The sequence below is a fragment of the Triturus cristatus genome, chromosome 11 (assembly GCF_964204655.1).
Source record: "Triturus cristatus chromosome 11, aTriCri1.1, whole genome shotgun sequence".
Lineage (NCBI taxonomy): Eukaryota > Metazoa > Chordata > Amphibia > Caudata > Salamandridae > Triturus > Triturus cristatus.
The window spans coordinates 134,163,662-134,187,088 of NC_140594.1; the positions used below are offsets into that span (position 1 = coordinate 134,163,662).

Below are 23,427 nucleotides of genomic sequence, written 5' to 3' on the forward strand. Positions count from 1 at the left end.
GATCGAAGAAGACCATTCGTGATCGTCTGGCTTGACGCTACACAACGCGGTAGTGGCTCCATAACGGACATCTTAGGTAAAGATTCATATTTCCACTGTCCAGCTGCAGAAGCCGAGGACAAAGAACTGTTCTCCGTGTCCGAAGCCGACTCCGACATGGAGGTTGAACTGAACATCACTCTGGGTCAACGTACCGTGAGTACAGATCCCCATGTGCCCACTCAACCAAAATCTAAGGCTCCGGTATCACCTTCGCCCTCAGGTCGGCTCCGAGAAAAAGTTTCAGATGCCCAGCCCCCCAGCCCGGCTATGAAACAGTCCGGTGCCGAACCAACACCTTCGGCACCGAAACATAAGACGATGAAGGCCTCGGAGCCGAAATCTTCCAAACCTAAAGCTTCGGACACGAAATCTTCCAAACCTACAGCTACAGAGCCAAAATCGTCGACACCTGAAGGCTCTGAGCCGAGATCCTCCGCGCCGAAAAAATGTTCAGAGCCAAAATCTGCCACTCCGAAAGCTTCAGAGCCCAAACCGGCTAAAACGAAGCACTCTGATTTCAAAACATTCGATGCCCACAGTCTCTCAGTCCAAATCTTGGATGCCGAAATCAACTCCTAAAGGAAAAGATACTCCATCCAAAGAGTCTCCGTCCGAGGACCCACCTTTGGATTCAAAACAAAAGAGACTAAGTATTGTCTCTAAAACTGGACACCTCCTGGCCACTCTTCCTAAAAAACAGAAGCTGGATCTCTCAGAGGATTGACCTATACTGCTAAAGAAAAAGGACATGGGTACTAACCCTTCTCCTTCTTACATACCTCCTTCTCCTCCTCCTAACCCAAATTTAATCATTACACCATCAAATTCACCACCACCTCCGCTATCACCTGACTCGCAGGATGAAGATTATGGGGATGAACAGCAGGATATACCACAAGATCAGGACATACCACAGGACACTGACCCCTGGGAGAATTATAATAAGGAACCAGATCAAGACAATGACCCAGACCTGTATCCCTCCAGACCCTCCCCACCTGATGACAACTTTGGCTACGTTCAGCTATCAACAGGGCTGCTCAATATCACAGGGTGGAACTTCATACTGACCCTCTAGAAGAGGATTGCCTTGTTGAGACACTAACGCACTCACAAAGTTCTACTAATAATTTCCCAGTGCTCAAGGACATGTTAAAACACATGGATGAGGTATTCAAAGACCCCGTTAGATCCAGAATACTCACACCTAGAGTAGATAAAAAATACAACAAGGTCAGTTGCCCTTAGACTCTCTTGTGGTATCTAACACCCGCAAGAGAGCTCGCTCTCAAAGCACAGGTGACGCACCTCCTCCTTAAAAAGAGTCTAAACTCATTGATGCCTCAGGTAAAAGAGTGGCTTTGCAGGCGGCTAACCTTGGCGTATTGACAATGCCCAGGCTCTCTTTGCACGCAACGATAGGGCTCACTACGACGAGTTGGAAAAACTCATGCAACATTTGCCAGAGGAGTATAAAACCAAAGCTAATGACCTCATTCAGGAAGGTAAGCTCATTACCAACACTTCCATCAAATGTGCACTAGATGCGGCAGACGCAGCATCTCGTGCCATCAACACTAGCATACTCTTGCGCAGACACGCTTGGCTTAGAATCTCTGGATTCAAGCATGAGGTACTATCCTCCATACTTAATCAGCCTTTTGATAAGGAGCATCTTTTCGGGCTAGCTGTCGATACTTCCCTGGAAAAGATGATGAAAGATACAGAAACTGCAAAGTCCATCGGGCCTTACAATTACCTTCTAGCAGGGATTCCTTTTGCCGCTACTTTTACAGGGGTGGCTCAAAAACAGTGTCCCCAGAGAATCCCTCCTCCTCTTTTATAAGGGTAACAACCAATTTTTCGAGGAGGCTACAAAGGAAATAACAAGGGAAGAGGCAGAGGGAACTCTACCCACACTTCCCCTGCCAACAAACAGTGACTCTTCTCTACTACCCCCGATCATCACACTCCTGTCGGGGGACGTCACTCACAGTTCCTACCTGTCTGGAACTCAATTACCTCAGACAAGTGGGTAATACAAATTATCCAGTATGGTAACTGCCTGGACCTTACCTGCACTCCCCCCAACTATTCTTCCAAGAGAACGTGCAAGGTCACCAGAACATCTCACCCTCTTAAAACAAGAGATTCTCTCTCTGTTTCAAAAACATGCGATGAACTAGTCCCATTACATCATCAAGGGACCAGAGTGTACTCCCTGTATTTCTTTATTCCAAAAAAGAACGGTTCTCTCAGGCCTATACTAGACCTCAGACAGCTGAATCTCTACATTCAGTCAGATCACTTCCACATGGTCACCCTCCAACATGTGCTCCCATTGCTTCAGCAAGGCAACTTTCTAACCACCCTAGATTTAAAAGATTCCTACTTCCTTGTTCCCATTCACCCAGATCACAGAAAATATCTCAGGTTCGTGGTGGATGGACAACATTACCAATTCAAAGTTCTCCCGTTCGGGGTAACTACAGCACCCAGAGTGTTCAAGTGTCTGGCAGTAATCGCAGCTCATTTAAGAAGACAACACATTCACGTCTTCCCTTTCCTGGATGACTGGCTAATAAAATCCAGATCACAACACAGCTGCATACATCAGACTCACAAAACATTTCAGCTGCTTCATGACTTGGGATTCACTGTAAACCTCACCAAGTCTCACCTCCAGCCATCCAACACGCAAGAGTACCTAGAAGTCACAACAGACACTTGCAAAGCTCTAGCATACCCCAACCCAGTCAGGATACGCAACATGCAAAATCTAATGTCCCAATTTCAGCCTCAACACTCATTACCAGCCCGAGGCTTCATGCAATTGATCGGCATGGTGACTTCTTGCATTCTAATCGTTCATTATGCAAGACTTCAAATGCGTCCCCTACAGGAATGCTTATCACGTCAGTGGAACCAGGCTCAAGGGCAGTTAACAGATCTGGTGTTGGTGGACGGCCGCACCCATTGCTCTCTGCAGTTGTGGAATACACAAAACCTTTCCAAGGGGTGGCCATTCATCGATCCCTGTGTGCCATGTCCACCACCTACACTGCCCTGGCATACATCAGCCACCCCTCTAGCTGGGTGCCCTATGCCAGTGGTGAGGGCACAGGAGCAGGAGCCCTGTGCCCCTATAGTACCCAGGTCCATTCCTGGCCCTGTAAGTGCAGTGCTGCCATTTAAGAGTACATGGTGCTGAGAGCTCGTCAAACATGAACTCCACAGCACCATAATGGCAGCACAGAAGACCTAGAAGTTTGGTATCAAACTTCTCAGCACATTAAACCCACACTGATGCCAGTGTGGGATTTAATGTACCAAGCACGCCAGAGGGCATCTTAGAGATGCCCCCTAAAACCTAACCTACAATCCACGTCTGTTCTGAGGCTGCCTAGGCTGCCACACAGCAGACCTGTTGCTGGACCCCAGGGTAGGAGAGCCCCTGCTCTCCTGGGTCTGCAACAATGCACATCCTGGGCGAGGTGCTAAATCTCCTACCACAGGATGGGCAGGGGGAAGCTTCAAAGGCATGCCGCCTCTGTGAGCTTCCCCAGGCCACTGCAACCCCCCACTCTGGCAGGAAGCTTGGCCGGAAACCCCAAACAAGGACAGGGGATGTGCCAGCCTGCCATCACCACCCCTCAGGTGGGGGAGGTGATGTGAAGCACATCTCCGGGCTCTCGCCATCTTGAAGATGGGAAGCCTTGCCCAATCAGGACTAGGCTACTGCACCCCTCCCACAGGAGAGAGGCAGGATTAGGGGTGTACTCATCTCGAAAATTCTGTGACACATTGTGTTTTGGGCCTGTTTCAATAAAGCACATGGCGACTACTGCAAATATAGGCAGGCCAATCTCTGGGAGCCTTTCCTCCATTGATTAGAGAGTAATTAGGAGTGTCTTAGAGTGTTCAACCTCCACCCACAGGCTAGTGAACCCTACAAAGCTGGACCCCCACCCAGCCTTAGTCAGAACATGATTGGACCTGTGGAAGAACAAAAGAGGACTGAACAGTCTGCCTTCATTGTGGTGTTAATAAAGGTGGGGGAGGGGGGGTGTCAAAGTAAGGTAGCAGAAGAGGCATTAGGAAGATTATCAAAAAAACTTTGCATTTCAAAAGAAAAACATGTATTTGTTGGATGCAGTTGTCCTGTTCAATTTAGATCCTCATTTTTGGCGGATGCACAGAGTCTGTGCATTGCGAGGGATGCGGAGCTGAGGTTTCTGGATGGTTGGTGGATGTTTAGTCGGTAGTTCATGTATGCTGGTTCATTGTCATGGAGGGCTTTATAGGCTTGTGTCAGTAGCTTGATTTGGCATCTTTTCTGGACGGGTAGCCAGTGGAGGTTCCTCTGGTGTTGGGGGTTCGTTTGTGAAGATTGAGGATCAGTCTGGCCACTAAATTCTGTATCATCTGTTGCCTTCCAATGAGTTCGACAGTGGCTTCTGCATACAGAAAGTTGCCATGGTTCATAAGGCTAGTGATCAAGGCTTGCATGACTTTTCTTGTGTTTGTGGGGAGCCATTTGAAGATTCTTCGGAGCACGCGAAGAGTGTGGATGCAGGCAGAGGAGACTGGGTTGATCTGTTTGATGGTGAGTTTGCTGTCTGGGATGATGCCGAAGTTGCGTGCGTGGTCTTTGGTGTGGGTCCGTGCTCCACGGGCCACCAGGTGTCGTTCCAGAGGGTTGCCAAAGATCAGTACTTCAGTCTTGTTTGTGTTGAGCTTCAGACAGTTGTCCTTGATCCAGGCTGTGACCTTTTTCATGCAGTTGTAGAAGTTGGTCTTGGTCTGGTGGTTTGGTCCGCTGCGAGCAAGAGCTTGACAAGCAGGGTAGGGTGCGAAGTAGGCGAAACTGCACTTGGAACATGAGGTCATCTACAGGTATTTCATATTCTTGTAGACTGTTTTGCAAGTTTTGCTTTCAAGTTGAGGAGTGGGATGCAGTGTCTTTCAATATAAAGCACATAGCCCGTTTTGTGCTTGAGGTAATTTTTGTTGTGTGTAATAAACAATTATTTATCTCCTACTGCAAAGCACCACTTAATACACCGAAATTGTTTGATGATTACGATAGAGAGACTGGAACTACCTTTTGTTTATCTCACTATCTTTGAGGCGACTATTTTTCAAGTCTTTTTCAATGGGCTGTTTAAGAGGTCTGCTATACTAAATTTAATGATAAACTAATGCTGAAGAATTTATGAAAAAGAATAAACAAAATGCTACAACTTAAATTAATGTGAGTTGTGCTTCATCTCCCCTTTTTATACATTTAGAAATATTGTCTTCTATAGTGATGTTAATTTCATTCTTTTGAATGTAAATGATGAACCGAGACAGTTTCCATTCACTATTCAATTCAGCCATGTAAACTACCTCAGTCTTGTCTGTTTATTCAAGCAGGAATTCTTGTTTCAGACATCTAGAAATGTCTTTGACTGGTCTGTTTATTTACATAGGAGTCGAGGAGACACAAACTGTAATTTAGTTATGCTTGTAAAGTGGAATATGATAATATGTAGTGAGCTGGCTCAAATCCGGCGTGAGCTTTAATGCAGCCAGACCCAAAGACATTAGCCTGCTAAAGTTAATGGTTTGTCCGCTCCTGAAGTAATAACTGCAGTCTTCATACTCTCAGCCTTACTGCACATGGCATGAAAAGAAAGGCTGTGCGGGTGCGCACGCAGGCAGCTTAGAAGAGACACAGGACACAGCAATTATTTCTTATGGGTGTTTAAATATATCCCTTTTGTTGGGTTTATTGAACCGCAGACACTTAGAAAAAGAGAATGTGTTATTCTGGCTGCAAAGTATCATCCAATTCAGTGGTACTCATTTTATCAACCTGCACATAGCAAATTAATCCAGCTGGGATTCCGATCTAAGGGTTTGAAATGGTTGTCCGTATTGAATGCTGAAATGTCTTCCCTGCTTACATGTTTTCATCTGTGGATTTAGTTTGTCTTGCACAATAACCGGAACCTTTTTTTTTTCCCCTCCAGGGATCGGCAGCTTAAGTTATCATGGTGTTTCTGGATCCTCCAGCCAGGCTCTGAGCGCAGTGGTGTTGGAGCTCTTCATTCCCTTTCTGTCACAGGAAGGTAAATATATTACAACTTCTGCTTCTACAGCTGTAATTGCAGCCATGTTTTAAATCCACTCTGTTCTTTGGGGCATGTGAGATAATGTGGGAGCAAGTTAGCTATTCTCTTACTGATTTCACCTTTTTCTGTCTAATTTAGTTCATGAAGGCACCCTGGTACATGCAGTGTCAGTCCTCACTCTCTGGTGTCAGAAATTCAACACAGAGGTCCCCCGAAAGCTGGTGGATTGGTACAAGAAAGCCTACAGCCTTAAAACATCCACTACTGGTGTGCGGCATGCCTACCTACAGAGCATGCTGGTGTCCTTTAAAGGTACTTACTTTTTCTCTTTCGTCCTTAAAGTGAGAGCCTCCAGTTTTCACACCTTTCTTTTCTAGGATCATTGTGTTGGAACACCTTCTCCCCAGGTGTAAGTTCTACTACCTCAATGTGCTTGCCTTTGCACAAATATATTTTTCCTGAATGATCGGAAACTAAACCTCATCCAGTCATTTTACACAGTAAGACCTGCACTTCTAATGGCAAGATCTTTCCTGGGAAACTATAAGTGTTGGGCTTTGTATTGTAAAATTTGACAAGCACATTATCCAGTGATCAAATGTTGTCATTACAAAGAGAATCACCAGTAAAATGCTGTACACAATTAAAACAGAAATCCAACATAGTAGTGCTTTGGCATATCCAAATAATTGCTTTTTTCTGTATTGAAGCCATGCCTCAGATTTACTACCGTACAGCTTGTCTTGGGAATCCTCTGAATGAGGTTTGCACTAACCAGCATTAGAAGGTACAGATTGTAATCAGCTAACTTTATGGAAAATGAGACCTTTTCTTTATTTCTTTCTCCTTGGTCCTTTCCCCACAACAGCTTTTTTAGATTTGACAATCTGTAGCAGCCAAAGGCAAAAAGAATGGCTTTCAGGCCCTGTTAAAATGTGTTGAACATAGCGCATGACTTGTTTCTGCTAAAAGAACAAAACAAAAATAAGCCACAAATGCAAACAGTTGGAACCTTCCAAAGAGGAACGTTTCTGAACTGATCCACATCTCGTTGGTGGAAATTGTGCCCTCTCCTTTGGAACAACTCCTCATTGACACCAAAAGAAAATGCCAAAACAGCCTTGGTTGCATTAGTTCAGCACCTCGACAACAGCTGCCACAATAACTGCCTTGTCAACAAGGCTTTACACGTCGAGGCAGAAACTCCCTCATCAATAATTACCTGTTTGTGAACTTGATTTCTTCAACCATTATAGCAAGTATCTAAACAAGCATTTATGGTGGTAAACCACCAGAGCTTCCTTTCTTGTCTAGTTATGTTATACAGCATACATAGAGCACTCGTTCACCCAAGGGTTTCATGGCGCTAAATATAAGAGAGATGTTAACACTGAAGCTTTTGGTCAACATTAGGAGTGGAACTCAAATGCTTTATTAAAGAGCCAGCGTTTTAAAGCATTCCTGAAAGTTTTTATTTCATTGAGGTATTGAATATGCAATGGGAGGGAGTTTCAAGACAACCCCGAGAAACTGCAACCTCCATTCTTTGGCTTGTAAAATATCACTACCAAGAGAATGACTGTAGAAGAAATGTGTTCTCTCGTCTGGACGCGTCTTGCCACTCAACTGGTCAAAATGTCAGGGCCATCTGATGCAGAGCCTAGAAAAATATGCAGCAAGTTTTAAATTGGGTGCGCTGCTTTACTGAAAACGAGTGAAGTTGTTTCAGAAGGGGTAGGGTGTGTGTTCTGCTAAGAGCTTTGAAGACTATTCTAGCTACAACATTCTGAAATAATTGTAATCTTGCAGCCCAAGATAAAAGCTGTTTGCATAATCTAGTCTATCCCGAATGAAAACTGCCATCACAGTCATCAACACTTTAGCAAAAGAAAAGGTTGTACTTTTTTTAATGTATCTTTCTATGTAGGCAAATTAAAACAAAACCAAAGACAATCAGAAAAATGAGTGCACATTTAGTACCATGTTACATGCTGTGGAGCTAAAAACATGATATAGTAGTCATTTTAACAAGATCATATAAATTTAGGACATTACCGATCACTTCCTCGAGACCCCCATCATTCAGGTGTTTACCGTCTGGTTTCTTTGTCTTGGTATTGGTGCACATATCATGCCTTGATACTCGTTCCACCTCCCCCAAATTTTCGACCATTTGCCGGTTGTTCTGCTTGGGTTTTCGGATCAGATAGAACCCGCTCAACAGAGCCTCTCTAACCCAGCCAGAACGTTACCCCCTCCCTAGGGCCTATTCACACCTAAGAAACCACATATATATATATATATATACCACCTAAGGACAGGGAATTCCTACTATATATATACCAAGACCTCTTATAATATAAGTGGCGGCCTCGCGGTCCCAAACGGACCCAGGACTTCCTACCCAGACGGCAGCCTCAGCCTCACGGTCCCAAACGGACCCAGGACTTCCTGCCCAGACGGCAGCCTTAGCCTCGCGGTCCCAAACGGACCCAGGACTTCCTACCCAGACGGCAGCCTCAGCCTCGCGGTCCCAAACGGACCCAGGACTTCCTGCCCAGACGGCAGCCTTAGCCTCGCGGTCCCAAACGGACCCAGGACTTCCTGCCCAGACGGCAGCCTTAGCCTCGCGGTCCCAAACGGACCCAGGACTTCCTACCCACACGGCAGCCTCAGCCTCGCGGTCCCAAACGGACCCAGGACTTCCTGCCCAGACGGCAGCCTTAGCCTCGCGGTCCCAAACGGACCCAGGACTTCCTGCCCAGACGGCAGCCTTAGCCTCGCGGTCCTAAATGGACCCAGGACTTCCTACCCAGACGGCAGCCTTAGCACGAGTTCATCCTATAATTACCACGACATACAACAAGGGAATCAGTGTTACTATGTATCAGATCACACAAAGACTGCTAGTTGAGCACAACCTGTTCCCCAGTTCGAGGGGCTCCTTTCTCCCTTATTCAGTTACCACTTACCTGATCAGGATTAACATCTGTTCATATCAAGTCACAGCTGACTAGAAGAATAGGCTACCCTCTTATACAAGAACACGCAGCACATGTTGATTCACTACAAACTGGATACTTTATTTAGTCACTACATACACGCTCACAGAATACAATACATATCACATATAACCTGCAAAGAAAAGTGAAAGATTAGGTTATACACTCTAATAAAAAGGGGTCGACATCACCTTAGTCGTATGTAGCCTGTACTCAATGGTCATCTAGGTTCCCTTCTCGTCTGCGCCTCGGCTTCGCCTGGAAGTCACACCTCCGCAGATCTACTCCCTTCTCTTTCTCCGAGTCACTGGGACCTCTTCCTCATCGGCTACTCTCTTCTCTTTGGCTATTCTGTTAGAAGAATATCTGTCTCTCGGTTTTTCTCCACCTTCAAGTTTGTCATCTGTCTTCCCTGGAATAAGTAGTAGCTTTACTGCTAACGGCCAGGTGCCGCCTACGGACTAAAAGCAAGTGCCAGTATCTGCCTCAGACTTTCACTAATATAGAGGTGCATTTTCTCATGGAAAATTCCAGCCCGTAACCTGCCGCCCACCAAATTCTTGTACCTCCCCGTGCCAAGGACACTTTCCCAGCCGGCCGGCCTGATGTAGCGTCTTCGGCATGAAGAAAAATACAATCCTTCGATAAGGGCTGGTCTGAACCGGTTCTCTCCAAGCGAATAACACCTCATAACTAAAACATCCCCTTTAACCTAGAAGCATCTCAAGCTGCTGGAACAGAAAGAAAGATGGAGTCTCCCCCGTTTGAGGCCTACCAGGCCTGAATTCAGCACGGCTCCATGAAATACCCTCACTACAGGGCAGGCTATCCCTAAGACTAACGAATCTATCCCCTAGGATATGTGTGCAAGCCCTGATCTATGGGGAAGAACACAGGATCATGTCGAAGTGCCTAGAAAATAGACTTCATTCACTACTCTAACCCTTAGGCTTGAATGGTAGAGAGACTGAAGTCACCCTAATCACCCATCAACACAATAGGGCCGGGAAAATCGAGCAGTACACCGGTGCAGCCGCTACTTTCATATATGGGTTTTTCAGCCACCCTGCACCAGTTCGTGGCACTTTTACAATCGTTCAACCAAGGAGCTAATGGGGCATTCCATAGTCTAGCAATGTTACGTTTAGAAACTATAGAACCCAGTGTCACCCACAGACTGTCTTTCCCAGTAAGGTTGTAGTTTCTTGATCGTATGTACAATAAACACACATTTGAGACCCCAGTACCAATGTGCTTTAAATTAGTTCAGGGAAGAACATGCTAACGTCCATGTATCCACGCACTCCAAGCCCCAGTGTTCTTTTCATTTTATGATCAGGGCCAGCGCAACGAGTTCTGAAAGTTACCTTGCAGCCTCAGGTGGGCGCAGAGAATATTCAGGAAGTGAATTTATACCATTAATTGTACAACTCTGTTGAAACCACTAGCAGATGTGTGGGAAATGAGAAGTACTGCTAGCTGCTTTAGTACCCTGAATCAATTAGTAAAGAAACAATAGTGCTGTTGAACATCTTGCCCCAATATGCTTCAGAGCATGCTCTTGTCTTATGGTAGAAGAAGACATAAGTGTGAGATGTGAGAAAGTGCCATCTTTCTTGTATGGGATGCCCCCACTTTTTGCTGAAATGCTGAATGTACTTTGACTGAGTGTGCCCTGGGCTCCTGCCAATCAGGTGCCCAGGGCCTATGTTCCTTCCCTAAAAACTGGGCTGAAACCTAAACCCAAATTGGCAAACCCTGGCCACATGTCATCCCCTGGTAAATGGTACACTAGGTACCCAGGGCCTTGTGACCAGGGAAGGCCTCTAAGGGCTGCAGCACTTATTGTGCCACCCTTAGAGGCCCTGCACCCTAACACACACACACTGCCCTGGCAGGCTGAGTGTCTGGGTACAGAACAAAACAGAGTCGACATGGCACACACTGCCCTGGCATACATCAGCCACCCCTCTAGCTAGGGTGTCCTATGCCAGTGGTGTGGGTACAGGTGCATGAGCCCTGTGCCCCTACAGTGCCCAGGTCCATTCCTGGGCACTGTAAGTGCAGTGCTGCCATTTAAGAGTATATGATGCTGGGAGATCGTCAAACACGAACTCCACAGCACCACGATGGCTCCACTAAAGACTGAGAAGTTTGGTATCAAACTTCTCAGCACATTAAACCCGCACTGATGCCAGTGTGGGATTTAATGTACAATGCCCGACAGAGGGCATCTTAGAGATGCCCCCTGAACCTAACCTCCAGTCCCCGTCTTGTCTGAGGGGCTGCCTAGGCTGCCACACAACAGACATGTTGCTGGACCCCTGAGTAGAGAGCTATCCGCTCTCCTGGGCCTGCAACAATGCACATCCTGGGCGAGGTGCTAGGTCTCCTCCCGCAGGATGGGCAGGGGAAGCTTCAAAGGCATGCCGCCTTTGTGAGCTTCTCCAGGCCACTTGCTGTACTCAGAAACTGGCCCCTACCGGTTCTAAACCCCCACTCTGGCGGGTAGACTGGCCGGAAGCCCCAAGAAAGGACAGTGGGTGTGCCAGCCTCTGCCAACCCCACCCCTCAGGTGGGGGAGGCGAGGTGAAGCACATCTCTGGGCAGGGCTCCCCATCTACAAGATGGCGAGAGCCCAATCAGGACTAGGCCACTGCCCCCACCCACAGGAGAGTGGCAGGATAGGGGGTGTACCCACCTATGGCAGGGACCCAGTGGTCCCTGCCCTTTACTTACTTGTATCGTCCCTAAATTTAGTATTTAGGGGCACCCTGAACCTTCCTTCCTGAGATCCAGATTCCAAAACAGCAAAGAAAATCAAGAGACAAGAAGATCTGCCGTGCAGCTGCTCACAAGAGGAAGACACCAACTGCTTTGGCTCTAGCCCTACCGGCCTGTTGACCCTCGAACCTGCTCCTGCTAAATTCCGGCATCTCCAGTGGCCAGCAACCTCACAAACCCCGGAGGACCTGGCTACCTTGTGAGTCTAAGCAACTGGAACTCCCACGAGCAGTGGTACTGCTCAAATCAAGTAACTGACCCCTGGCATCAGTCAGGAACCGCAAACCCTGCACACTCTGCACCCGCCAAGCCTGGCCTGTGCTGGAGTGAACAAAGACCGCGAGGACGTCCCCCCGGCGACTGTGACCCCGAATCCAGCACACAAGGACCCACCTCGACGCTCCTGACGACGCCTGCAGCCTCAGAACTAGGGACCCCTCCAACCGCGGGTAAGATTTCCTGACACCAAAAGGCACCCCTGCGGCCCCCTGTGCCCATCTCCTGGGTGCCTACCTATCCTCCAACTACTCAACTTACCTCTCGAAGTGGTGGTCACACCTGAAGAATCTTCGTCCCCGAGCTTGCAGCCTTTGTTCGTTTTAGAGCTTCTCCATTGCAATCCATTGAGCGCCCGACGGCTCAAAAGCACCCTGCACCCAGCTGCCCGAGTGCCCCTGGCAGTGCAATCTCTACTCTACTCCCCCCATTTGCCCTGAGCAAGTGACCAGGAGCCCAGCTCCCACAGCCGCGTGGCCTGCTAGCCAGCAGCCACCAACCAAGGGCCCCCTGCCTCCCATAGGATAACATTGGGCCTAACTCACTCTGCGCCCGGCTGCCCCTGTGCCGGTGAGGGTGTTACAACTGTACTGACCTGACCCTGGGAGACCCCTGAGTCTATTCCCAGAACCTTAACTCTGCCAGTCGAGTACTTACCCAAAAGCCTATAACTCTCTTTTCTTCCATAGGGTAACATTGACTGGTTTCACTTGGAAATTCTTCTAAGTGTGGAGTTTCTAAACTTTAAAATATTCACCTAAAATCAACCGAGTAACGAAAACGAAATTACTCACCTGCTATCAGGAGAAATCCCAGTGCTGGATCTTGGTGCCCAGCACTGACCCTGAAAAGTAATTACAACCATACTTACCGCTTACCCAATTTTCTTCCATAGGAAACCATTGACTGTTTTTCTGTGAAATTTCTTCTAAGTGTCGATTTTTGCAAACTACAAATATTCTTTAAAAATCGCACCAACTGTGCAAACGTAATTACTTACCTGTTTCAGATAGATGTCCCGGTGCTGAACCTAGGAGTCCAGCACTGGATTACCAAAGTAACGAGAACATACTTTACCTGCAACTTGAATTTTCTTCCATAGGATAACATTGCCTGGTTTTTGCTGAAAAAGTTTCGAAGTGTCGAATTTGCAAATGTACAGATATTCGTTAACAATCGCCTGTATAACCAAAACCCATTATTTCAACTGTTTACAGGTGGTGCCCCAGTGCTGGATCCAGGATCCAACACTGAGTTAGAAAAAGTAACAATAACCCCACTTCCATGCTAAGTGAAATTCCTCCCATAGGATAACATTGGTGATTCTATGAGAAAAAGTTTCTAAGTGTCAACTTTTAAAATACCAAAATAGTGCTAAAAAATCACTACTGTAACCAAAACGCTTTTACTCAACTGTTTACAAGAAATGTCCCAGGACTGAATCCAGGATCCAGTCCTCTGGTTAGAAAAGTAATCCTCAAAGTGACTAATTGCATTTAATCAGAAATTCCCATTGAGCTCAATGTATTATTGTGAGAAAGTGCGTCAGCGGTGGGATACAAACTTGCATTTGTTGGACTACTTGGTTACCATCTGATCACATGACAGAACTCTTAAAATTGCCTTTAGAATTCTGATTGGTCTTTTCCAAAATACTAAAAGTCTTGCTAGGGCCTTGCTTAAGTCCCATTAGAATTTTAGAAAAATTAAAGTCACTATAGTCAGGGTAGAGGATTAGAACTGTCAGGTTAGAATGACTCAAACAAACCCAGCTATTAGTGAAAATAATAACATGGACCTGGTGGAGGAGCTCGACCTCACACCTTACTTACACTTGTCTTTGAAGGAACTGAGGTCCCTATGCAAACTTAAAAATATACCAATGGGCCTGCATCCAACCAAACTAGGGCTCCAAGAGCTCTTGGCTGAGTATGCTAAGGACCACCCATCTGAACATGTTGATGGCCAGTCAGATGAGGACAGGGAAGAAGAGGAGGTGGATAATAACCCCCCCCCACACACTCTTCCCTAGGGAGGAGAGGGCCCCCATACCCTTCAATCCAAGAATTAGCATCTGGGGACCTAGAGATCACACAGGTGACTCTGGTACAAGAGAGATCACTGGGAGACCCACCAGTGAAGAGGACAGCCTTGTAAGGCTGGCCAAAAGATTAGAGCTAGAGTCCAGGCTCCTGGCTCTAGAAAAAGAAAGGAGAGAGATGGGTTTAGCACCCTTCAATGGTTGCAGCAATAATAAAAACAAGGATAGGGAGGAAACTTCTGATCCTAAAATCCCCAAAGGGATTGTCCCTAAATTTGAGGAAGGTGAGGATATCACCAAATGGTTCACAGCCTTTGAGAGGGCTTGTGAAATAAGAAGAGTAAAGAAACCTCTCTGGAGGGCACTCCTGTGGGAACTGTTCTCTGGTAACTGCAGAGACAGGCTTCTGACCCTCTCTGGCCCAGAAGCAGGATCCTATGACCTTATGAGGAAGACTGAGGGATTTGGATTTACTACTGAAGAGTATAGCATTAGATTCAGGGGGGCTCACAAAACCCAGACACAGTCCTGGATTGATTTTGTAGACTTCTCAGTAAAGACACTGGATGGTTGGTTAGCTGGACAAGGTGTGCATGATTTTACTGGATTGTACAATTTATTCATGAAGGAACATATATTAAGAAACTGCACAAATGAAAAGTTGCATCAGCATTTGGTAGACCTTGGTTCAATTTCTCCCCAAGAATTGGGAAAGAAGGCAGACCACTGGGTCAAGACTAGGGTGACAAGGACAGCCACTGGGAGTGACCAGAAGAAAGTGGTCACAAAGCGTCCCCAGGGGAAAGGTGGTGAGAATCCCTAAGATAAAAAGTCTGAGTCTTCCAAAGGGCCCCAAAAACCTGTTCAGGGGTGTGTGGCCCAAACTACTCCCTATGTGCCTAAACCCTATAGGGGGAAGAACTTTGATCCCTTAAAGGCCTGGTGTATTAACTGTAAGAGGTCAGGACACCTAACTGTAGATAAATCTTGCCCCCACAACAATGCCTCTAAGGCACCCAGTACAGCTACTCCTGGGGCAGCAAGCATACTGATGGGATCAGAAGTGTACCCTGAGCAAATCTGGGAACACACTGAAGCAAGTCTAGTCTCACTGGGAGAAGTGGAGTTTGCCACTGTAGCTGTGTGGCCACCCAACTTAAAGAAATACTTACAGTACCCCTGGGTGAATGGAACTAGGGTAGAAGCTCTGAGGGATACAGGTGCCAGTGTCACTATGGTGAGAGACACACTGGTTTCCCCCGAGCAATATTTGATTGGGAAGTCTTACCCAGTCACCAATGCTGACAGTGTCACCACTAGTCATCCCATGGTGACATTAGGCTGGGGGGAGGGGGAAGGTGGGGGGGGGGGGGTTACTGGCCTGAAACAGGTAGTGGTCTTTCCAAAGTTGCCAGCTGCCTGCTTGGAAATGATCTGGAAACCTCAGCCTGGGCTGAGGTTGACCCGTGCAGCCATGCTGGACATCCCTGAAGTGGTGTGTGTGCAAACCAGAGCATGAGGAAGGGTGAAAAAGTAGGTCTGGAGCCTGAAATAATGGCCCCGCCAACCAAGAGAAAAGGTAGGAAGACTGGGGAACCAGCTTCTGTACAGCAAAACATTCAGGAACCCTCTCCATAGGGAGAGGATTTGGATACCCCTGAGGGAACTGAGCCCATGGAGCTTGACCCTTACCAGGTTGAACTCTGGGGCCCAGGGGGACCCTCTAGGGAAGAACTGTGCCAGGGTCAGCGAGACTGTTCCACTCTTGAAAGCCTGAGGCAGCAAGCTGTTTCAGAAGCAAAGGGAGATGTCAGTGGTAACCACAGAGCTTATTGGGAAGAGGGATTACTGTATGCTTAGGCAAGAAACCCCACTCCTGGAGCCACCAGGTGGGTGGTAGTGCCACAGAAGTACAGGGAGTTCCTCCTAACTTTGGCTCATGACATCCCCCTAGCTGGACATCTGGGGCAATCCAAAACTTGGGAAAGGCTAGTGAGTCACTTTTACTGGCCCCAGATGCACCAAAAGGTGAAGGAGTTTGTCAGCTCCTGTGTTACCTGTCAAGCCAGTGGCAAGACAGTTGGCCACCCAAAGGCCCCCCTCATCCCACTACCAGTGGTGGGGGTTCCCTTTGAAAGGGTAGGAGTGGACATTGTGGGTCCACTTGAACCTCCCACAGCCTCGGGGAACAAATGTATTCTACTAGTAGTGGATCATGCTACTAGGTACCCTGAAGCAATTCCACTTAGGACTACTACAGCTCCTGCAGTAGCCAAGGCCCTCCTGGATGTCTTCACCAGGGTAGGGTTTCCTAAGGAGGTGGTTTCAGACAGAGGTTCCAACTTCATGTCTGCTTACCTGACACATGTGGAAGGAGTGTGGAGTGCAGTACAAGTTTACTACACCCTACCATCTACAAACCAATGGCCTTGTTGAGAGATTCAACAAGACATTGAAAGGCATGATCATGGGTCTCCCTGAAAAAACTCAAACGGAGATGGGATGTCCTGTTACCATGCCTGCGTTTCGCTTACAGGGAAGTACCACAGAAGGGAGTAGGTTTCTCACCCTTTGAACTTCTGTTTGGTCATCCTGTGAGGGGACCACTTTGTCTTGTAAAAGAGGGCTGGGAGAGGCCTCTTCAAGAGCCCAAACAAGACATAGTGGACTATGTGCTTGGCCTAAGGTCCAGAATGGCTGAGTACATGGAAAAAGCATCCAAGAACCTTGAGGCCAGCCAGGAGCTCCAGAAGCACTGGTATGACCAAAAAGCTGCACTGGTTGAATTTCAACCTGGGCAACAGGTGTGGGTTTTGGAGCCAGTGGCACCAAAGGCCCTCCAAGATAAATGGAGTGGCCCTTACCCTATCCTAGAAAGAGAGTGTGAGGTCATTTAGTTGACCTGGGCACTAGCGGGACACCCAAAAGGGTTATCCATGTGAACCGCCTTAAGCTCTACAATGACAGGGCTGACATCACCATGCTGATGGTGACTGATGAGGAACAGGAAGCAGAGAGCGAACCTCTCCCTGACCACCTCTCCTACAGCCCACAAGATGGGTCAGTAGATGGTGTGGTCTTTTAAGACACCCTCTGTGCCCAACAGCAGACTGACTGCAAGCAAGTTTTGCAACAGTATGCTAGCCTCTTTTCCCTGACCCCTGGTCTGACGAACTGGTGTACCCATGATGTGGACACTGGTGACAGTGCACCTGTCAAGAACAAAATCTATCGCCAGTCAGACCAAGTCAAGGAAAGCATCAAAGCTGAGGTCAGCAAGATTCTGGAGTTAGGGGTCATTGAACCCTCTGAGAGCCCCTGGGCTAGCCCAGTGGTTCTGGTCCCCAAACCTCATCAACAATTTGAAAAGAGAGAGATGAGGTTCTGTGTGTACTATATAAGGCTCAACTCTGTTACCAAGACAGATGCTCACCCTATTCCAAGAGCAGATGAGCTGATAGATAAATTAAGGGCATCCCAATTCCTCAGTACTTTTGACTTAACTGCAGGGTACTGGCAGATTGGTATGGCCCCAGGAGCAAAAGAAAAGACCGCATTCTCCACCCCTGATGGGCATTATCAGTTTACTGTGATGCCCTTTGGGTTAAAGAATGCCCCTGCCACATTCCAGAGGTTGCTGAACCATGTCCCGGCTGGGATGGAGTCCTTTAGTGCAGCTTATCTTGATGATATTGCTGTCTTTAGCTCCACCTGACAGGATAACCTGATCCACCTTGGGAAGGTTTTAAAGGCTCTGCAAAATGCAGGTCTCACTATCAAGGCATCCAAATGCCAGATAGGGCAGGGCACTGTGGTGTACCTGGGCCACCTTGTAGGTGGAGGCCAGGTACAACCCTTACAACCCAAGATCCAGGCCATCGTGGACTGGGTAGCTCCAACAACCCAGACCCAAGTCAGGGCATTCCTTGGCTTGACTGGGTACAACAGGAGGTTTGTGAAGGGATATGGGTCCATTGTGATCCCCCTCACAGAACTCCCCTCCAAGAAGATGCCACTTAGACAATGAAGACTCCATAGGGCAAGGTTAGGCTCATCACCTCTCGTTTGCGGGGGGTGGGGGGGATGGGGGGGGTTTGTGTGAGAAAGTGCCATCTTTCTTGCATGGTATGCCCCCACTTTTTGCTGAATGCACTTTGACTGAGTGTGCCCTGGACTCCTGCCAATCGGGTGCCCAGGGCCTATGTTCCTTCCCTAAAACCCAAATTGGCAAACCCTGGCCACATGTCAGCCCCTGGTAAATGGTACCCTAGGTACCTGGGGCCTTGTGACCAGGGAAGGCCTCTTAAGGGCTGCAGCACTCATTGTGCTACCCTTAGAGGCCCTGTACCCTAACACACACACACTGCCCTGGCAGGCTGAGTGTCTGGGTACAAGACAAAACAGAGTCGACATGGCACACATCCCTGTGTGCCATGCCCACCACCTACACTGCCCTGGCATACATCAGCCACCCCTCTAGCTGGGTGCCCTATGCCAGTGGTGTGGGCACAGCAGCAGGAGCCCTGTACCCCTACAGAACCCAGATACATTCCTGGGCACTGTAAGTGCAGTGCTGCCATTTAAGAGTACATGCTGCTGAGAGCTCGTCAAACACAAACTCCACAGCACCATAATGGCAACACTGAAGACTGAGAAGTTTGGTGTCAAACTTCTCAGCACATTAAACCCACACTCATGCCAGTGTGGAATTTAATGTACCAAGCACTCCAGAGGGCATCTTAGAGATGCCCCCTGAAACCTAACCTACAATCCACGTCTGGTCTGAGAGGCTGCCTAGGCTGCCACACAGCAGACATGCTGCTGGACCCCTGGGTAGGAGAGCCCCTGCTCTCCTGGGCCTGCAACAATGCACATACTGGGCGAGGTGCTAAATCTCCTCCCCCCAGAATGGGCAGGGGGAAGGTTCAAACGCATGCCGCCTCTGTGAGCAGGCCACTGCAACCCCCCACTCTGGCGGGAAGCTTTGGCCGGAAACCCCAAATAAGGACCGTGGATGTGCCAGCCTGCCAACCCCACCCCTCAGGTGTGGGAGGCGAGGTGAAGCACATCTCCGGGCTCTCGCCATCTTGAAGATGGGGAGCCCTACCCTATCAGGACTAGGCTACTGCCCCCCTCCCATAGGAGAGAGGCAGGATAGGGGGTGTACCCACCCCAGGACAGGGACCCATTGGTACCTGCACTTCAAATACCTGTAACGCCCCTAAATCTAGTATTTAAGGGCACCCTGAACCTTCCTTACCGAGATTCCAGATTCAAAAACTACAAAGAGGAAGATGAAAGAAGACCTGCCCTGCAGCTGCTAAAAAGAGGAAGACACCAACTGCTTTGACCCCAGCCCTACCGGCCTGTCGACCCTCGAAGCTGCTCCTGCTCCAGCCCGGCATCTCTTGTGGCCAGCAACCTCACAAACCCCGGAGGACCTGGCTACCCTCTGGCTCTAAGCCCCTGGGACTCCCATGAGTAGAGGCTCTACTCAAAACCTATTTCTAATCCCTGGCAGCAGCCCGGAACCGCGAACCCAGCACACTCTGCACCAGCCAAGCCTGGCCAGTGCCGGAGTGAACCAAGACCCAGAGGACGACCCCACGGCGACTGTGACCCCGAGTCCGGCACCCAAGGACCTCCCTCTACACTCCTGAAGAAGCCTGCAGCCTCAGAACAAGGTGCCCTCCCAACCGTGATCAACAGAGGGTAAGATTACCCGACACCAAAAGGCACCCCTGCACGCGGCGCCCTGCGGCCCCCTGTACCCAATCCCGGGGTACCTACCTATCCTCCAACTACCCAACTTACCTCTCGAAGTGGTGGTGGCAGCTGTAGAATCCTCGTCCCCGAGCTTGCAGTCTTTTTCTAAACCTGAGATTTCCCATAGAAATCAATTGAGCGCCCGGAGGCTCAAAAGCACCCTGCATCCAGCCGCCCGAGTGGCCCTGGCAGTGAAACCTCTACACCTACCTATTTCCCCACTTGCCCTGAGTAAGCGACCAGGAGCCCAACTCCCACAGCTGCATGGCTTGCCAGTCAGCAGCCACCAACCAAGGCCCCCTATCCCTCATAGGATAACATTGGGCCTAACTCTCTCTGCACCCGGGCGCCCTAGAGTCGCTGAGGGTGAACCAACTGTACCTTCCTGACCCTGGGGGGCCCCTGAGTCTATGCCCAGAACCTCAACTCTGCCAGTCGAGTACTTACCCTTAAACCGCTAACTCTATTTTCCTCATAGGGTAACATTGACTGGCTTTTTCCTGAAATTTCTTCTAAGTGTGGACTTTTCACATCTTAAAATATTCACCAAAAATCAGCCGAGTAACGAAAACAAAAATAGTCACCTGCTATTAGGTGAGCTCCCAGTGCTGGATCTTGGTGCCCAGTACTGACTCTGAAAAATACTTACAACTGTACTTACCAGTAACTCAATTTTCTTCCATAGGAAACCATTGACTGTTTTTCTGTGAAATTTCTTCTAAGTGTCAAATTCTTTAAAAATCGTATAATATCTGAAAACGTAATTACTTACCTGTTTTGGATAAAGGTCCCAGTACTGAGTCTAGGTACCCAGTACTGGATTACAAAAGTAACGAGAACATACTGTACCTGCAACTTGAATTTTCTTTCATAGGGAATCATTGACTGTTTTCTCTGAAATATTTTCTAAGTGTCAACTTTTAAAATAGCAAAATATTGTCTAAAAATCATAACAGTAATTAAGTCGACTTTTATCACTTGATTCCAAGTACTGACCCAGGACTGAATCTAGGATCCAGTCCTGGAATTCTAAAAGTAATCTATTGCAAATAACTTGAAACTTCCATTGAACTCAATGCATTATTGTGTTGCCTTTTGCAACCACTTGTAACTTTGTACAAAAGTCAATTGCCTATTGCAAAAGTATTTATATAAAGCATCTCATTCTGAGAAGGTATATATATATATTTTTTTTTTTTGAAACCGTTTATTACAAAGTTCAGAGAATATACAAAGATGGGCCTACAACCTTCAGGCCGGCCGCTAGCAAACAAGAGGAGCATAAGATACACACAGTAGACCGCAGGCTGCGGCAAAGGGAAACGTACAGGAGTTAGCCGCGTTGATGGCCACACCATCCGGACCCCACATGACGGTTTCTTTTTAACATAAATAACAACAAACAAAATCAAACCACAAGGCAACCCACGATCGAAAACAGCAGCATGTGCTCCCCTAGAAGGGGGACCCTACCAATCCATAGGAGTATCAAGGGGGGGGGGAGAAGGTCAGAACAGGGACTGGGTGGACTCAGTGCCCGGTACCGGAGAGCTAAACCGGCTAAGGGGACGGGGCAGGCGATGGATCGGGCAATAACGGCGGGGCACAGAGTCCCCCGCGGTAGGCGTTCCAGGGGCCCCATACTTTCACCCATGTCCCAGGCTGAGAAGGTATATTTTAATACCTATTGTTGGTTCTAAAATAAAACAAGCATATATTTTTTTATATATAAACCATTGGCCTAGAGTTCAGTTCTTGAGTTTGTGAGACCATTTGCTGACTGAGTGTGTGCAACAAATGCTTTACACTGTCCTCTGATACTGCCTTACTGCTCGACCAAGCTACCACTTTAGAGAGTAATGTTATATCTAACTTTAGCCTCTGCCAAACCTCTGGGAACTGTGGACTCTGTACACCCTGTACCTATTTGGGAACAGTATATACAGAGCCACTTTCTCACAATCATTATGTTTGAAGTTGGGTTGCCTATTGTAACAACTGTGTCTATTGCATTCAAAAGCCTACTGCATACTGGAAGTATTTATATAAAGCCTCTCATTCAGAGAAAGTATATTTTGAAATCTATTGTTGGTTCTAAAATAAAACAACCATATATTTTTATACAAAACCATTGGCCTAGAGTTCAGTTCTTGAGTATGTTAGACCATTTGCTAACTGAGTGTGTGCAACAAATGCTGTACACTGTCCTCTGATACTGCCTTACTGCTCGACCAAGCTACCACTTTTGAGAGTAATGTTATATCTAACTTTAGCCTCTGCCAAACCTCTGGGGACTGTGGACTCTGTGCACACTGTAGCTATTTGGGAACAGTATATACAGAGCCACTTTCCTACTGTAAGATATAAATGCATTGATGCAAAGAAAGCTTCCCTGCACCACCTGTTTACTAAGGACATGTCTCCATATGGCAGATTGTCCAGGAAGAGATACATTGTCGCTGGTAGCAAATCAAAGGCCACTCAAACGACAATGTGAATTTGAAAGCTCCAAATTTGTCCCTGCTGTGATAAATACAAGAGATTGGTGGCTCCTTCCAAGATCAAGCACCCCAAACTCTTTTGATGTGATGCTTTCTGCTGTCCATTATCTCCTTGTGTCTGCTTTGATTTGCATTTAGCTGTGTCTAAACTGAGGTGGCGAAGTAAGCTAAAGAACGATGATGGATTCAACCCAGATCTCAGACTGGGGCTGAGTGTCTGAAAAGTTTCAGCACTCTGTTCATTATCACCTTGTGTTTGCTTTGTTTTCCCTAAGTTGGCAGGGTAGGCCCAGACGTGGGTCCCTTGCTCACTTTGAATGAGGTGTGTTACCCCAAAACTGGTCCCAGGATTCTGGTTTTCGGTTCAGGCATGACCTGGTTTGGCTGTTCGGTCTGGACTGTTCCCATGTGGCACAGGGTCAAGACTGATTTGCGTATAGCTGGGGTCTGAACTGAGGTGGCGAAGTGAGCTAAAGAACAATGATGGATATGTGACTGGTGGTGAGTGTCTGAAAAGTTTCAGCGCTCTGTCCATCTTCTTGTGTTTGCTATGCTTTCTGCAGAGCTACAGGCTTGGTGGTACTGCACTTTATAACAAAATGCTGATATCAGTGTGTTCGAGGCATGTGGGCTGCTGAATTCATATCTGTGCATAGATCGCCGCCTAGTGTTGGGTCCGGATGTTTGCACGTTGTTGTCCTGGAAGAGTCTTCGAAGTATCCTTGGATAGGTGACTCCTCCCCTGGACTACAGTGCGCATGGGCATCCTCTCCATCCTCAGATTGTTTTTTTCCGCCATTGGGTTCGGATGTGCTATCTTAACTTCAGTTAGGAAAAACTTTGAATCGAGGCCAAAAGGCCTTTAGTTCGCGTCGGTACTGTTCACTCGATCGGTT

At 47.7% G+C, this 23,427-nt stretch overlaps 1 protein-coding gene across 2 annotated transcripts in view; it reads left to right on the plus strand.

Annotated features, from left to right (window-relative positions):
* The window catches only part of GCN1 (GCN1 activator of EIF2AK4), a 693,936-nt gene that overhangs the window by 157,651 nt on the left and 512,858 nt on the right, over positions 1-23,427 (plus strand). For both annotated transcript variants that reach the window (XM_085633485.1, XM_085633484.1), the window contains exons 13-14: positions 6,060-6,158; positions 6,300-6,473. In XM_085633485.1, coding sequence (XP_085489611.1) covers positions 6,060-6,158; positions 6,300-6,473 — 273 coding nt within the window. The remainder of the gene's footprint in view (positions 1-6,059; positions 6,159-6,299; positions 6,474-23,427) is intronic.